At 52.7% G+C, this 17,532-nt stretch overlaps 1 protein-coding gene across 3 annotated transcripts in view; it reads left to right on the top strand.

Moving 5' to 3' along the window:
• The window catches only part of si:ch73-95l15.5 (uncharacterized), a 59,623-nt gene extending 47,187 nt beyond the window's left edge, over window positions 1-12,436 (top strand). For all 3 annotated transcript variants that reach the window (XM_059957487.1, XM_059957486.1, XM_059957485.1), the window contains 5 exons: window positions 3,774-3,944; window positions 4,894-5,088; window positions 5,691-5,882; window positions 10,401-10,508; window positions 11,608-12,436. In XM_059957487.1, the coding sequence (XP_059813470.1) occupies window positions 3,774-3,944; window positions 4,894-5,088; window positions 5,691-5,882; window positions 10,401-10,493 (651 nt within the window). In that variant the 3' untranslated portion in view covers window positions 10,494-10,508; window positions 11,608-12,436. The remainder of the gene's footprint in view (window positions 1-3,773; window positions 3,945-4,893; window positions 5,089-5,690; window positions 5,883-10,400; window positions 10,509-11,607) is intronic.
• The last annotated feature ends 5,096 nt before the right edge of the window (window positions 12,437-17,532 follow it).

The following is a 17,532-nucleotide window of genomic DNA, read 5'->3' as shown; positions in this document are numbered from 1 at the left end:
GCTGAACATGGGGGCATTCACAGGAATGTGCCCCCAGAGCCCCTGTGGTGTTACTGAACATGGGGGCATGCACAGGAATGTGCCCCCAGTGCCCCTGTGGTGTTACTGAACATGGGGGCATTCACAGGAATGTGCCCCCAGAGCCCCTGTGGTGTTACTGAACATGGGGGCATGCACAGGAATGTGCCCCCAGTGCCCCTGTGGTGTTACTGAACATGGGGGCATTCACAGGAATGTGCCCCCAGAGCCCCTGTGGTGTTACTGAACATGGGGACATGCACAGGAATGTGCCCCCAGTGCCCCTGTGGTGTTACTGAACATGGGGGCATGCACAGGAATGTGCCCTCAGTGCCCCTGTGGTGTTACTGAACATGGGGACATGCACAGGAATGTGCCCTCAGTGCCCCTGTGGTGTTACTGAACATGGGGGCATGCACAGGAATGTGCCCCCAGTGCCCCTGTGGTGTTACTGAACATGGGGACATGCACAGGAATGTGCCCTCAGTGCCCCTGTGGTGTTACTGAACATGGGGACATGCACAGGAATGTGCCCTCAGTGCCCCTGTGGTGTTACTGAACATGGGGGCATGCACAGGAATGTGCCCCCAGAGCCCCTGTGGTGTTACTGAACATGGGGGCATGCACAGGAATGTGCCCCCAGTGCCCCTGTGGTGTTACTGAACATGGGGGCATGCACAGGAATGTGCCCTCAGTGCCCCTGTGGTGTTACTGAACATGGGGACATGCACAGGAATGTGCCCTCAGTGCCCCTGTGGTGTTACTGAACATGGGGACATGCACAGGAATGTGCCCTCAGTGCCCCTGTGGTGTTACTGAACATGGGGACATGCACAGGAATGTGCCCTCAGTGCCCCTGTGGTGTTACTGAACATGGGGACATGCACAGGAATGTGCCCTCAGTGCCCCTGTGGTGTTACTGAACATGGGGGCATGCACAGGAATGTGCCCCCAGAGCCCCTGTGGTGTTACTGAACATGGGGGCATGCACAGGAATGTGCCCCCAGTGCCCCTGTGGTGTTACTGAACATGGGGACATGCACAGGAATGTGCCCTCAGAGCCCCTGTGGTGTTACTGAACATGGGGGCATGCACAGGAATGTGCCCTCAGAGCCCCTGTGGTGTTACTGAACATGGGGGCATGCACAGGAATGTGCCCCCAGTGCCCCTGTGGTGTTACTGAACATGGGGACATGCACAGGAATGTGCCCTCAGTGCCCCTGTGGTGTTACTGAACATGGGGGCATGCACAGGAATGTGCCCCCAGTGCCCCTGTGGTGTTACTGAACATGGGGGCATGCACAGGAATGTGCCCCCAGTGCCCCTGTGGTGTTACTGAACATGGGGACATGCACAGGAATGTGCCCCCAGTGCCCCTGTGGTGTTACTGAACATGGGGACATGCACAGGAATGTGCCCCCAGTGCCCCTGTGGTGTTACTGAACATGGGGACATGCACAGGAATGTGCCCCCAGTGCCCCTGTGGTGTTACTGAACATGGGGACATGCACAGGAATGTGCCCCCAGAGCCCCTGTGGTGTTACTGAACATGGGGGCATGCACAGGAATGTGCCCCCAGTGCCCCTGTGGTGTTACTGAACATGGGGACATGCACAGGAATGTGCCCCCAGAGCCCCTGTGGTGTTACTGAACATGGGGGCATGCACAGGAATGTGCCCTCAGTGCCCCTGTGGTGTTACTGAACATGGGGACATGCACAGGAATGTGCCCCCAGTGCCCCTGTGGTGTTACTGAACATGGGGACATGCACAGGAATGTGCCCCCAGAGCCCCTGTGGTGTTACTGAACATGGGGGCATGCACAGGAATGTGCCCCCAGTGCCCCTGTGGTGTTACTGAACATGGGGGCATGCACAGGAATGTGCCCTCAGTGCCCCTGTGGTGTTACTGAACATGGGGGCATGCACAGGAATGTGCCCCCAGAGCCCCTGTGGTGTTACTGAACATGGGGGCATTCACAGGAATGTGCCCCCAGTGCCCCTGTGGTGTTACTGAACATGGGGGCATGCACAGGAATGTGCCCCCAGTGCCCCTGTGGTGTTACTGAACATGGGGACATGCACTGGAATGTGCCCCCAGTGCCCCTGTGGTGTTACTGAACATGGGGGCATTCACAGGAATGTGCCCCCAGTGCCCCTGTGGTGTTACTGAACATGGGGGCATTCACAGGAATGTGCCCCCAGTGCCCCTGTGGTGTTACTGAACATGGGGGCATGCACAGGAATGTGCCCCCAGTGCCCCTGTGGTATTACTGAACATGGGGGCATGCACAGGAATGTGCCCCCAGAGCCCCTGTGGTGTTACTGAACATGGGGACATGCACAGGAATGTGCCCCCAGTGCCCCTGTGGTGTTACTGAACATGGGGGCATCCACAGGAATGTGCCCCCAGTGCCCCTGTGGTGTTACTGAACATGGGGACATGCACAGGAATGTGCCCCCAGTGCCCCTGTGGTGTTACTGAACATGGGGACATGCACAGGAATGTGCCCTCAGTGCCCCTGTGGTGTTACTGAACATGGGGACATGCACAGGAATGTGCCCCCAGTGCCCCTGTGGTGTTACTGAACATGGGGGCATGCACAGGAATGTGCCCCCAGTGCCCCTGTGGTGTTACTGAACATGGGGGCATGCACAGGAATGTGCCCCCAGTGCCCCTGTGGTGTTACTGAACATGGGGACATGCACAGGAATGTGCCCCCAGAGCCCCTGTGGTGTTACTGAACATGGGGGCATGCACAGGAATGTGCCCCCAGTGCCCCTGTGGTGTTACTGAACATGGGGGCATGCACAGGAATGTGCCCCCAGTGCCCCTGTGGTGTTACTGAACATGGGGGCATGCACAGGAATGTGCCCCCAGTGCCCCTGTGGTGTTACTGAACATGGGGACATGCACAGGAATGTGCCCCCAGTGCCCCTGTGGTGTTACTGAACATGGGGACATGCACAGGAATGTGCCCCCAGTGCCCCTGTGGTGTTACTGAACATGGGGACATGCACAGGAATGTGCCCCCAGTGCCCCTGTGGTGTTACTGAACATGGGGGCATGCACAGGAATGTGCCCCCAGTGCCCCTGTGGTGTTACTGAACATGGGGGCATGCACAGGAATGTGCCCCCAGTGCCCCTGTGGTGTTACTGAACATGGGGGCATGCACAGGAATGTGCCCCCAGTGCCCCTGTGGTGTTACTGAACATGGGGGCATGCACAGGAATGTGCCCCCAGTGCCCCTGTGGACTGTTGTTTTCTAACACAAATGACACGTTTCTTCATCACTTTTGATGAAGATGTGACAAGTAAATCTGAATCTGACTTTAGATACTCAGTGCGTTTCAGAGTCCGGTTTACCCCCCCCCCCCCCCGCCACGTCCGTTCCCTCTCCTATCAGGTTCCTCTTCTTTACGCCCTTTCCCTCTTCCACCTATCACCTCACAGCTTCTTCTTTCACCCCCACTCCCCCACCACCTTATTCCGGCTCCTTTAATACATGTCCTGTGGTATTAGCCATTTCCACCCTGGGAAATGTCTATCCACCCCTGTGCTTCTCAGAATTTTGTAAACCTGTCAGATCTTCAAGATTTTCTGTAGAATCTCTTCTGTTTATGATCCCTCGCCTCGGGATCTCCCACCGCTGAGGGGAGGTCACCTGACTTCTCCCCGCTGTCCTAGCCCCACACCTTGGCACCACTGTGGCATTCTCCTTCCCCAAAGCCCCCTTTCTGTCTCTTGCCCCGCAGACGTTAAACGTGAGCCTGGGACAGAAGGAGACGCAGCTTCAGCGGCTGGGCCGGAGCGTGGAGCAGAGCTGGCAGCTGTGGGAGGAGCAGCGAGCCGCTGACCTGCGGGGATGGCAGGAGGTCCAACAGCAACAGCAGGCCGCTCTGCACAGCCTGACCGGCGATGTGAAGGTACGGGCGGGGTGGGGCGGGGACAGTGGCAGAGAGAGATTGATGGGTGGGACTAGGATCCAAGGAAAGATAGAGAGTAGACAGGCAGACAGCCTGGTACCCTTCTTGGGTACAAGCCCCAAACCATTCCACGGGCTGTCGGAGGTAAGAATTCTCCAGGAAATGGGTCGCCCTGGACTCTGCTACAGTAAGTACAATGTACTCTGTTACAATTTACCTCCCTCGATCTTTTTCCAAACCCCCTGCCACTCCTACACCATCCCCACCCCTCACTTCCCCTTCCCCCACCACCCTCTCCTCTTCCCGCCCTCCCCCCATCAGAATCCAAATCAGGTTTGACATCACTGGCACATATTGTGAAACCGGTCATTTTACGACAGCGTACATGGCAGCACATGATCAAAGAATATAAACTACAATAAGAAATAGATCTATAAAATTAAATATAAAAATAGTACAAAAAGAGAGTAAAACATTTTTGTGGGTTCACTGTCCATTCAGAAATCTGATGGCGGAGGGGAAGAAGTTGTTCCTAAACCATTGAGTTTGCTTCTTCAGGCTCCTGTACCTCCTCCCTGATGGAGGCAATGAGAAGAGGGGATGGCCTGGGTGGTGAGCATCCTTAATGATGGATGCAGCCTCTTTGAGGCATCATGTTATGAAGCTGTGGGGGCTCGTGCCCACGATGGAGCTGGCTGGGTTTACAACTTTCCGCCCTTTTCGCGATCCTGTGCAGTGGCCCCTCCACAGTGACGCAGCCAGTGAGAGTGCTCTTCAATGGGCATCTGCGGAGTTCTTGGTGTCAAACCGAGTCTCCTAATGAAATATGACCTCCCTGATGAATTGCATCAATTTGTTGGGCCCAGGAGAGATGTTGGCGTCCAGGAATTTGAAACTGCTCACCCTGTCCACTCCCGATCCCTCAATCCCCCCCGTCTGTGCTTCGCAGGCTCTGTCGGAATCGCTGTTGGCCCGGGGTCTGCCCGAGGGTCCCGACTCCCTGGCTGGTCTGTGCCTCCGACTGCAGGACAAGGAGCAGCTCCTGTCTGAGGCGCAGGCCAAGCTGAGCCGGCAGAAGGAGGACTACGACAAGGTCATCCAGGAGCTATCCCGATCCCTGGCTGAGAAGGACCGGCTGATCCAGGTAGGAGCCTGAAGCCCCCCCTGGGATGCGAGGATGATCCAGCACGATCCCACGATAAGGCATTGGTTGGGCTGTATTGTGAGCTGTTATCTAAGAAAAGGAGTGCTGGCACTGGAGGAGGTTTGCAAGACTGATCCAGGAATGAAGGGGTTAACATATGAGAAGCACTTGATGGCTGCATTCACTGGAGTTTAGATGAATGGTGAGGGGGATCTCATTGAAGCCTATCGAATACTAGATGGAGTGGGAGTGGGGGAGTCTGGGACCAGAGGGTATTTCTTTGGCCAGACGGTGGTGAATCTGTGAAATTCGTGGCTGTGAAGACCTAGTCATTGGGTGTATTTAAAGCGGAGATCGATGGGTTCTCGATTAGTCAGGCTGTGAAAGGTTACGGGGAGAACGTGGGATGAAAGGGGCGGTGGAACGGGGGAACAGACTCGATGGGCTGAGTGGACTCCTTCTATTCCTAGGTCTTGTGGTTGTTTGTCCGAGACTGAGAGCACAGCGGTGGCAGGGAGCCCGACCAGTGGGGCCGCTGTCGGCGATGGTGGACCCTGCTCCAACAGTAACTCTCTGCTTCCCTTTCCCTTCTCTCTCCGCAGGAGATTACAGCCCAGGAGGGGCGGGCGCAGGCCTCCCATGCCCAGGAGATGAGCCGGGTGTCCCTGGAGCTCAAGGGCAGGGAAGCAGAAATCCGTCGCCTCTCACAGCTCCAGAGCTCCAGCGCCCGCAGTCACAACGCCGAGCGGCTCCATCTCCAGGCTCTGCTGCACAGCAAGGACCAGCTCATTCTGGTGGGTGTGCCCGTCAGCCCACGCATCGCCCCATCTGCTGATGGCAGCTGCTATGTTAGCATTCATTGATAAGGTCACAGCATAGCACAGGCCCTTCGGCCCTTTAAAACCACTCTAAAATCAATTTCACCCCTCTGACACAACCCTCCAATTTTCTATCATCCATACATCTATCCAAGAGTTTCTTAATGGTCCCTCTACCACCATCCATGGAAGTGTGTTCCACAACTTAGCTCTATCTGTGTTTACATCTGACACTGCACCCCCCATACCTTTCCCCAATCATCTTAAAATTATGCCCCATTGCTGAAAAAACAAACCTCTGGCCAACCACTCGATCGATGCCTCTCATCATCTTGTACACCTCTATCAAGTCACCTCTCATCCTCCGTCGCTCCAGAAGAAAAGCTCAAGCTCGCTCAACCTTTCCTCGTCAGACACCCTCTCTAATCCAGGCAGCATCCTGGTGAATCTCCTCTGCACCCTCTCTAATCCAGGCAGCATCCTGGTGAATCTCCTCTGCACCCTCTCTAATCCAGGAAGCATCCTGGTGAATCTCCTCTGCACCCTCTCTAATCCAGGCAGCATCCTGGTGAATCTCCTCTGCACCCTCTCTAATCCAGGCAGCATCCTGGTGAATCTCCTCTGCACCCTCTCTAATCCAGGCAGCGTCCTGGTGAATCTCCTCTGCACCCTCTCTAATCTAGGCAGCGTCCTGGTGAATCTCCTCTGCACCCTCTCTAATCCAGGCAGCGTCCTGGTGAATCTCCTCTGCACCCTCTCTAATCCAGGCAGCGTCCTGGTGAATCTCCTCTGCACCCTCTCTAATCCAGGCAGCGTCCTGGTGAATCTCCTCTGCACCCTCTCTAATCCAGGCAGCATCCTGGTGAATCTCCTCTGCACCCTCTCTAATCCAGGCAGCATCCTGGTCAATCTCCTCTGCACCCTCTCTAATCCAGGCAGCATCCTGGTGAATCTCCTCTGCACCCTCTCTAATCCAGGCAGCATCCTGGTCAATCTCCTCTGCACCCTCTCTAATCCAGACAGTGTCCTGGTAAATCTCCTCTGCACCCTCTCTAATCCAGGCAGCATCCTGGTAAATCTCCTCTGCACCCTCTCTAATCCAGGCAGTGTCCTGGTAAATCTCCTCTGCACCCTCTCTAATCCAGGCAGTGTCCTGGTAAATCTCCTCTGCACCCTCTCTAATCCAGACAGCATCCTGGTGAATCTCCTCTGCACCCTCTCTAATCCAGGCAGTGTCCTGGTGAATCTCCTCTGCACCCTCTCCAATCCAGGTGGCAGCCTGGTAAATCTCCTCTGCACCCTCTCTAATCCAGGCAGCATCCTGGTGAATCTGCTCCGCACCCTCTCTAATCCAGGCAGCATCCTGGTAAAACTCCTCTGCACCCTCTCTAATCCAGACAGTGTCCTGGTAAATCTCCTCTGCACCCTCTCTAATCCAGGCAGCATCCTGGTAAATCTCCTCTGCACCCTCTCTAATCCAGGCTGTGTCCTGGTAAATCTCCTCTGCACCCTCTCTAATCCAGGCAGTGTCCTGGTAAATCTCCTCTGCACCCTCTCTAATCCAGACAGCATCCTGGTGAATCTCCTCTGCACCCTCTCTAATCCAGGCAGTGTCCTGGTGAATCTCCTCTGCACCCTCTCTAATCCAGGCAGCATCCTGGTGAATCTCCTCTGCACCCTCTCCAATCCAGGTGGCAGCCTGGTAAATCTCCTCTGCACCCTCTCTAATCCAGGCAGCATCCTGGTGAATCTGCTCCGCACCCTCTCTAATCCAGGCAGCATCCTGGTAAAACTCCTCTGCACCCTCTCTAATCCAGGCAGCATCCTGGTAAATCTCCTCTGCACCCTCTCTAATCCAGGCAGCATCCTGGTGAATCTCCTCTGCACCCTCTCTCATCCAGGTGGCAGCCTGGTAAATCTCCTCTGCACCCTCTCTCATCCAGGTGGCATCCCGGTAAATCTCCTCTGCACCCTCTCTAATCCAGACAGCATCCTGGTGAATCTCCTCTGCACCCTCTCTAATCCAGGCAGTGTCCTGGTGAATCTCCTCTGCACCCTCTCTAATCCAGGCAGTGTCCTGGTGAATCTCCTCCGCACCCTCTCTAATCCAGACAGCATCCTGGTGAATCTCCTCTGCACCCTCTCTAATCCAGGCAGCGTCCTGGTGAATCTCCTCTGCACCCTCTCCAATCCAGGCAGTGTCCTGGTGAATCTCCTCTGCACCCTCTCTAATTCAGGCAGCATCCTGGTGAATCTCCTCTGCACCCTCTCTAATCCAGGCAGTGTCCTGGTAAATCTCCTCTGCACCCTCTCTAATTCAGGCAGCATCCTGGTGAATCTCCTCTGCACCCTCTCTAATCCAGGCAGCATCCTGGTGAATCTCCTCTGCACCCTCTCCAATCCAGGCAGTGTCCTGGTGAATCTCCTCTGCACCCTCTCTAATTCAGGCAGCATCCTGGTGAATCTCCTCTGCACCCTCTCTAATCCAGGCAGTGTCCTGGTGAATCTCCTCTGCACCCTCTCTAATCCAGGCAGCATCCTGGTGAATCTCCTCTGCACCCTCTTTAATCCAGGCAGCATCCTGGTGAATCTCCTCTGCACCCTCTCTAATCCAGGCAGTGTCCTGGTAAATCTCCTCTGCACCCTCTCCAATCCAGGCAGCACCCTGGTAAATCTCCTCTGTACCCTCTCTAATCCAGGCAGCACCCTGGTAAATCTCCTCTGCACCCTCTCTAATCCAGGCAGCATCCTGGTGAATCTCCTCTGCACCCTCTCTAATCCAGGCAGTGTCCTGGTAAATCTCCTCTGCACCCTCTCCAATCCAGGCAGCACCCTGGTAAATCTCCTCTGTACCCTCTCTAATCCAGGCAGCACCCTGGTAAATCTCCTCTGCACCCTCTCTAATCCAGGCAGCATCCTGGTGAATCTCCTCTGCACCCTCTCTAATCCAGGCAGTGTCCTGGTGAATCTCCTCTGCACCCTCTCCAATCCAGGTGGCAGCCTGGTAAATCTCCTCTGCACCCTCTCTAATCCAGGCAGCATCCTGGTGAATCTCCTCTGCACCCTCTCTAATCCAGGCAGCATCCTGGTGAATCTCCTCTGCACCCTCTTTAATCCAGGCAGCATCCTGGTGAATCTCCTCTGCACCCTCTCTAATCCAGGCAGTGTCCTGGTAAATCTCCTCTGCACCCTCTCCAATCCAGGCAGCACCCTGGTAAATCTCCTCTGTACCCTCTCTAATCCAGGCAGCACCCTGGTAAATCTCCTCTGCACCCTCTCTAATCCAGGCAGTGTCCTGGTGAATCTCCTCTGCACCCTCTCTAATCCAGGCAGCATCCTGGTGAATCTCCTCTGCACCCTCTCCAATCCAGGTGGCAGCCTGGTAAATCTCCTCTGCACCCTCTCTAATCCAGGCAGCATCCTGGTGAATCTGCTCCGCACCCTCTCTAATCCAGGCAGCATCCCGGTAAATCTCCTCTGCACCCTCTCTAATCCAGGCAGCATCCTGGTGAATCTCCTCTGCACCCTCTCTAATCCAGGCAGCATCCTGGTAAATCTCCTCTGCACCCTCTCTAATCCAGGCAGCATCCTGGTGAATCTCCTCTGCACCCTCTCTAATCCAGACAGCGTCCTGGTGAATCTCCTCTGCACCCTCTCTAATCCAGGCAGCATCCTGGTGAATCTCCTCTGCACCCTCTCTAATCCAGACAGCGTCCTGGTGAATCTCCTCTGCACCCTCTCTAAAGCTTCCACATCCCTCCTATAGTGAGACAACCAGAACTGAACAGAAACATCCGAGTGTGGCCTACCCAGGGTTTTATAGAGCTGCAACATTACCTTGTGGCTCTTGAACTCAGTCCCCCGACTTGTAAAGGCCAACACACCGTCCGCCTTCTTAACCATCCTATCAGCTTGCATGGCATCTTCCAGAGATCTATGATGTGAACCCGAAGATCCTCCACTCTGCTAAGAACCCTGTATTCTACCTTTAAATTTGACCTTCCAAAGTGAATCACTTATCATTTTTCAAAGTTGAACTTCATCTTCCACTTCTCAGCCCAGGCCTGCATTCTGTCAACATCCCGTGTAACCTGTGTTGTCAATATCCACAACTCCAACCTGCATGTATTCTGCAAAGTTACTAACCTGGCCTTCCGCTTCCTTATGCCGGTCCCTCTGAAACTCCACTGGTCACCAACCTTGGGCAAGTTAACTCTGAATCGACACACCTACGTTTCCCTGGTTTCCCCATGCCTCCCGACTTTCTGAATCGCCTACCCTGGAGCACGCAGAGAAAACCCCCCCATTCCACTGGCAGTCTCGTCTCCATTCCAGAGAGAGGACGTACAGATGACCTTCAGACTCGACACCCTGAGCTGTGATACCGTTGCGCTAACCGCGAAGCCGCTAGCAGCCTATACACTACATCCACCACTCTTCTGTCGTCTTGTTTTGTTTGTTCCGTAACGTGTGTGTGTCTCTCTCTCTGAGCAGGGGCTGCTGGAGGATGGACAGTCCAGGGACCGGATTCTTTCTGAGATCCAGGAGAGGCTGGTGCCAAAGGTCAATGTCAAACAAACCCTCTGAGGTCAAAGGTCACAGGTGAGGTTAGGCGGACTCCCTCCCGTGAGGACACACCTGTATCCTGGGTCACCTGTAGGTGGGCATTGCTGGGCACTGGGTGGAGACAGGTGATCACTGAGTTTGGGTGGGACCACCATGCTGGAGGTGAGTCTGCCAGTGGTCTCGATTGAATGTGGAGAGCACAGTATTCTGAAGCTCCCTCCCAACCATCCCCATGAATATTGCTTTAAGACCATAAAACATTGGAGCAGAATTAAGCTATTTAGTCCATCAAGTCTGCTCCGCCATTCCATCATGGCTGAATTATTATCCCTTTCCACCGATTCTCCCTGCCTTCTCCCCGTAACCTTTGACGCGAGTAATCAAGAACCAACAGCCTCCATTTTGAATACGCTCAATGACTTGGCCTCCACAAGTGTCTGAGGCAATGAATTCCACAGATTCACCACCCTCCGCCTAAAGAAAGGCGGGGTTGTTGAATGCTTTTTGTAGGCATTGTAATTGGCAGGGGTTATGTGTTGCTGTCTGGTCTGGGTTTCCTTGCCCCTCTTTAATCACCCCCCAAAGGTCTTGCAAGGTGAGCCAACTGCTGGGCCTGGAGTCACGTACACACTAGACCACCCAAGGGCCCTGCCTTGGCAGTTGTTTGTCAGGAGAAGGCACCCACTGCAGTCCATTGACTGGGGCTAGTAGTAATGTTGGGTTACTAATTAATGTTTTCAATATTTTAATGTTATTTTATTTTAACAGAAAAAAATCTATTAATTTTTAATACCTTGCATGTGAATATCAGCAATATTCAAAGTTTTCGACTGTTTTGACAGCTTGTTTTAGCTTTCGGGCACTGGGTGTGTGGGTTAATCTTGCTGCATGTGCAAGTCGCCATTGGGGAATCTGCTTGCACCAAAGGAAGGTGAAGGGGGAACCGTCTTGCCCCACGTGTGCTTTTTGAGCTTGTCCCATGGCTCCATCAGCATGGATTCTCTGCGCTCTGCTACCTCGTATCGTCAAGCAGCCTCCCCTTAGACATGCCCTTCCCTTGCTGTTTGTTGAAATCCCTCACGGGGGTGGGGGTGGGGGCAGGTTGGGGTCTAACACTTCTGATTTGTGTTCCAAGGTGGCACTGGAGGTCGGAACTGCTGAGCAACTGATGGAACGAGAGACTCGTCTGTCTGCGGTGCAGGGAGGCCATCACATCCAGAGGAGTAACTCAGCAGCAGAGTGCATCGTTCACCATCCCTCTCTTGCCCCCCCCCCCCTCGCTGGCCCTGCGAATGTTGCCCTCCTGTCTCCTGGGAGCTGTGAGACAGGGTGAGGGGTGGGTGGGAAGACTCGGGTGCACTTTGAGTTTGTAACTAATCCTGAGCAACCCAGAAGCCAGGTCCCATCCAGTCCACCCACCCACCCCCCACCCCACCTCTATCTTTGACAACTCTCACTCACTATTTCCCTGGGTGGACTCACACCAGCCTTGCAAACATCCAACCTTCATGGCTCTGATGCTGGAAAGTAACCAGACCGCCGTTGAATCTCTGCCTCCCTCCCCCTGCGTTCCTCCGGTGAGAATATCTGTGTTTGTGCGTCTGTCCTGTTGGACCTGTGCAATGACAACCTGGAAACTGCCGTGGGTGGGACAGTGCGCCGTCCAAACCGATGGCGCTGGGTGGTTGTGGGGGGCGGGGGCTCGAGGTGGTCACAGATCCCGAGTCCACAGGGTTCGCAAACCTCCGGGTGTAGACTGACACCTGTCTGCCGGTGTCGCTTGCTCCGGGCATCGACGGGTGAATCAAATCTCAGGGAGCAACTGTCAGATTCCGGGTAACCGGAATACCGGAAGCACACAGTCAGGAAGCCAGTGGCAGCCCACTGGGGTTTTTGATGCATATCTCTGCACATGTTCTGTTCCATGTTAAATAGGAAATAAAGTTTATTGATGGTTTTTTTTCACCAAATGCAATTGGTTTATTGGTGGGTTTACTCTCTTGGTCTGTAGTTCTGCACCTTCCAGGTGAGAGATGATCCCTAGTGGGCAAGTCAGTGGCAGCTGGTGTTTAGAATGTAGACGTAAGGCGCTGAGTCCACTCCAGCTGATGGTGAATGAAGTTATCCGTGCCGGATCAGCAACCTGGTGGTGTGGGATGCAAGGCTTCTCTACCTCTTGCCCGGTGGTAGGGCAAGAGGAGGGCATGGCCTGGATGGTGGGGGTTCATGATGTTGAGTGCTGCTTTCCTGTGATGTACTGGGCTGAATCCACTTTCTGTTCTTGGCTGCAAACCTGCAGAAAGTTGTAAATTCAGCTAACTCCATCACCGGCACTAGCCTCCCCCCCCCCCCCCCCCACCGAGGACACCTTCAAAAGCCGATGCCTCAAAAAAGCAGCAACCGTCATTAACGACCCCCATCACCCAGGACATGTCCTCCTCTCAATGCTACCATCGAGCAGGAGGTCCAGGAGCCTGAAGGCACACACTCAGTGATTTAGTAGCATCCAAACTTCTCTGAAACATTGAAATCAAGCTTGCACTACTTACTTAGTTTAACTTTTTGTGTGTGTATATATTATTTATTTACTGTAATTTAGTTTCTTCACTTGGGATCGTGAGTGTGTGGAATGAGCTGACAGCACAAGTGCATGCAAGCTTGATTTCAATGTTTCAGAGAAGTTTGGATAGGTACATGGATAGTAGGGATATGGAGGGCTGAAGTCCTGGTGTGGGTTGTTGGGAATAGGCAGGTTAAATGATTTTGGCATGAACTAGATGGGCCAAATGGCCGGTTACTGGGCTGTACATCTCTATGATTCTAGGTATTGCAAGGTACAACAACTGTCACACTTGGCTTTAAACCTGATTGTGACGCAGCCTGCCAGAATACTTGCCTCTGCGCACCTGTGGAAGTTGGTCAAAATTTTAAAAGTAACGCAGAATCTACAGAAAGCAAAGCGGACCACCACCTGATCCAACCTCGGGGAAGTGTAGCCATTTTAAGGGACGTCAGCTCTCCTGGTGTATCTGTCCTGCCTCACGGCTCCTGGGAGAGTGTGACAGCAAAAGGAGCCGTGTGTCCCACCCCATGAACTGAACGTTGGGGCGTATGCAGAAGGTCAGGGATGCTCACCGAGTGCAGAGTGATCCTGCACAGTCTTGGCAAGTGGAGATAGGTCCTGGAACGGGAGTGAGGGAGATTTACGGCGTTAATTCCAGGGCGGAGGTATTCTGGTAATTCCAGCATCCGCGGTGAAACTGGTTCCACCGACAGTTAATGAGGTGGTATGTGAAACCTTTAAACTCGATCATCTTCAGGGCGAGGCAGAGGCGGCAACCTCAATAACAGCGGAATTAACAACAATAAATGTATTTATAGAACACTTTTCATACAGGCGATGCAGTTCAGAGAACTTTACAACAGGGTAAAACACAAATATAAAAATAAGCGATAAAAAGATGTTAGTGAAAAGCAAGGTTAAATATGTAGGGTTTGAGCTGTTGTTTAAAAGTATCAACTAATTGTTTATCCCATATAGTTCCACAGTTCAGGAGCATAGTTCAAAAAAGCTGAGCTGCCAATGATCTTTTGAGGGAGATTGTTTAGATTTAAGAGACCGGTGTAAGGAGGTCTGACAGCTGAAGCAGAATGATAAAACATAAGTGATCCTGCAATGGACTCCGTTCCCAGATCATTCAGAGCTTCAAAAACAACTAAAAGATAGAGGAAGCCAAGGCAAAGTACTGTAATTAGGTCGGGACTGATGTGTTCCCTCATCCCGGTTTTGGTTAAAATCTAGCAGTTCTGTTCTGAACGAGTGGAAGTTTGCCAATAGATTGAGGTGATGCCGCCCTGGAACTAACCACCACGCAGAACTGGACTGGTTGTAATGTGAAACCTTTAAACTTGATCATCATCAAGGAGAGGCAAAGGCATCTCCCTCGGTAACAGTTCATTTTGTGTATTGTACCGACTACACCCAACACACACAAAGCCAGGCAGCATCCATGGAGAAGGACAGTCGACATTTTGGACGGAGACATCATCTGGTTACCCCTCTCCATGGACGCTGCCTGGCCTGCTGAGTTCCTCCAGCATTTTGTGTGTGTTGCTTGGATTTCCAGCATCTGCAGAAGTTCTCTGGTGTTTCAGATCATTACCCAGTGTATTGACGTAAAAGAATGCAGAATGGAGTAAAACCGCTGAAGTCTCATGGACAACACAACAAAATTTCAGACAACAGCTGAAGGGGAAGGGGGAGTGGCAAATCACATTTCCAGTGAAGACTTTATCTTATTGAAGCATATAAACCCCCCCCCCCCACACACATACCTCTTACTGTCTCTGTGACCACCCTCCACTGCTGTACCCCATCAACGTCACTGTAAACCCCTCCAGTCCCTACCCCCTCCCCGTCTCTGTAAACCCCTCCAGTCCCTACCCCCTCCCCGTCTCTGTAAACCCCTCTAGTCCCTACCCCCTCCCCGTCTCTGTAAACCCCTCCACTGCTGTACCCCATCAACATCACTGTAAACCCCTCTAGTCCCTACACCCTTCCCATCCCTGAAATCCTCTCCACTCCATACACCCCTCCCTGTCTCTGTAAACCCCTCCACCCCTCCCCATCCATTCCATTATCTAAATCTTTGACAAACAATGTGAAAAGTAGCGGTCCCAGTACTGACCCTGAGGAACACCACTACTCACTGGCAGCAAACTAGGAAAGGTCCCCTTTATTCCTACTCCCTGCCTCCTGCCTGTCAGCCATTCCGTTATCCATGCCAGTGTATTTCCTGTAATGCCATAGGATTTTATCGTCAAGCAGCCTCATGTGTGGCACCTTATCAAACACCTTCCAGAAGTCCAAGTAAATGACATCCACTGCCTCTCCTTTGTCCACCGTGCTTGCTACTTCCTCAAAGAACTCCAACAGATTGTCAGACAGGATTTCCCTTTACAGAAGCCAAGCTGACTTTGACTTATTTTATAAACAAGAGAAAAGCTGCAGTCTCCAAGAACCCTGAAACCTGGATAAAAGACTCCAACGCTTTTCCAGCTGCTGAGATTAGACTAACTGGGCTATAATTTCCTGTCTTTTGCTTCCTCCTTTCTTAAGGAGTGGAGTGACATTAGCAATCTTCCAGTCGTCCAGGACCATGCCAGAATCAAGTGATTCTTGAAAGATCATGACCAGTGCATCTGTAATCCCCTCACCAATAACCTCTCTCAGAAGTTTGGGCTGTAGTCCATCTGGCCCAGGTGACTCATCCACCTTAATACCTTTGAGTTTGCCTAGCACTTTTCCCTTTGACACTCACTCCTGTTCCCTGACAATCACTGATCTCTGGCACACTGCTAGTGTCTTCCACAGTGAAGACAGATGCAAAGTGCCCACTAAGTTCATCCACCATTTCTTTGTCCCCCATTATCACCTCACCAGCATCATTTTCCAGTGGTCCAGTATCAACTCTCATCCCCCTTTTACACTTTATATAACTGAAAAACTTACAGCATCCTGCTTTTTATTATTGGCTAGTTTGCCCTCAAATTTCATCTTTTCCCTTCTTATAGCCTTTTTTTTAAGTTGCCTTTTGTTGGATTTTAAAAGCTTTCCAATTATTCAACTTCCCACTCGATTTTGCTACCTTATATGCCCTTTCCTTGGCTTTTATACAGTCCTTAACTTGAATTGAGTTTATTACTTACATCTTTCATGTACACGAGGAGTAATCACCTTCACTTGTCAACCACAGTTGTCTACCCCTGCTATTTGAGAAAAACTTCTGTGGGACATATCTATCCTGCACCTTGTGAACTATTCCCAGAAACTTCAGCCGTCTATGCTCTGCCATCATCCCCACCAGTATCCTCCTCCAATCCCCCGGGGCGAGCTCCTCTCTCATGCCTCTGTAATTCCCTTTATTCCATTGTGATACGGATACATGTGACTGATGCTTCTCTCTCTCAAGATGCAGTGTGAATTCAATCATTGTCTCCCAAGGGTTCCTTTACTTTAAACAGTCTAATAAGATCTGGGTTATTACACAACATCCAGTCTAAAATAGTCTTTCCGCTAGTGTACTCCAGCTGCTCTAAAAAACCGTGTCATAGGCATTCAACAAATCCCCTCTCTTGCGATCAGACACCAGCCTGATTTTCCCAATCCCCTTGCATATTGAAGTTCCCCCATTTCAATTGTGAAAACATTACCTTTGACACCTCCCCCATCGTCCCCACAACCCTCTCTGTCTCAGTAACTCCCTCTGGTTTCACCAATCCTCCCCACCTCTTTTTAATTAACCCCCACTGGTCCCTTACACCCCTCTCCGTTTCTGTGATCCATTCTGACCCCTACACCTTTCCCCATCTCTGTAACACCTTCTGTACATTTCTCCCCATCTCAGTAACCCCCTTCTGCTCAGACACCCCTCGAAGGCCCTGTGACCCTCCGGTCCTTGCACCCCTCTCCATCTTCCGGCCTGTACATTCATCCCGGTCTCTGTAAATCCCCCCTGCCCCAAAGCCCCTCCCAGTCTCTGTGACACCCTCCGGCTCCTACACTCTCCTTATCTCTTTGACCCCCCCCTGACCCTGACTCCCCCCCCCTCAGGACCCACTACTCCTCTCAATCTCTGTGACACCCTCTGACCCTACACCCCTCCCTATCTCTGTGACGCCCTCTGCATCCTGCACCTCTCCCTATCTCTGAACCCCTCCGGTCGTGACACTTCCCTTGCTTTCTCCCCCACTATATTAACCCCACCCAGACGCCCACCTCTCCGTCTTAATAACCCCTCTCCAGCCCTCCCGATCTCTGTGACGCCCTCTGCACCCTGCACCGCTCCCCATATCTGTGACCCCTCCTTTCCCACAGCCCTCGCCGTCCCTGTTTCTCCCACCCCCTACCCCGCTCCGCGCTGTCCTCCCAAGCAACATTTGAATTGCTCGCCCCATCCGCAGTCGTCCGGGCTCCGACCCCCCGTTATTTCCCCTCTGCCTCGACTCCTGCCCGGGCTATTCCCTAGCGTGCAGCCGTGTCCCGGAATGTGGCCGATCC

The sequence above is a fragment of the Hypanus sabinus genome (genome assembly GCF_030144855.1).
Source record: "Hypanus sabinus isolate sHypSab1 chromosome 5 unlocalized genomic scaffold, sHypSab1.hap1 SUPER_5_unloc_1, whole genome shotgun sequence".
Lineage (NCBI taxonomy): Eukaryota > Metazoa > Chordata > Chondrichthyes > Myliobatiformes > Dasyatidae > Hypanus > Hypanus sabinus.
Note: the sequence above shows the minus strand (reverse complement) of the source record. Positions and strands in the feature narration are given on the sequence as shown.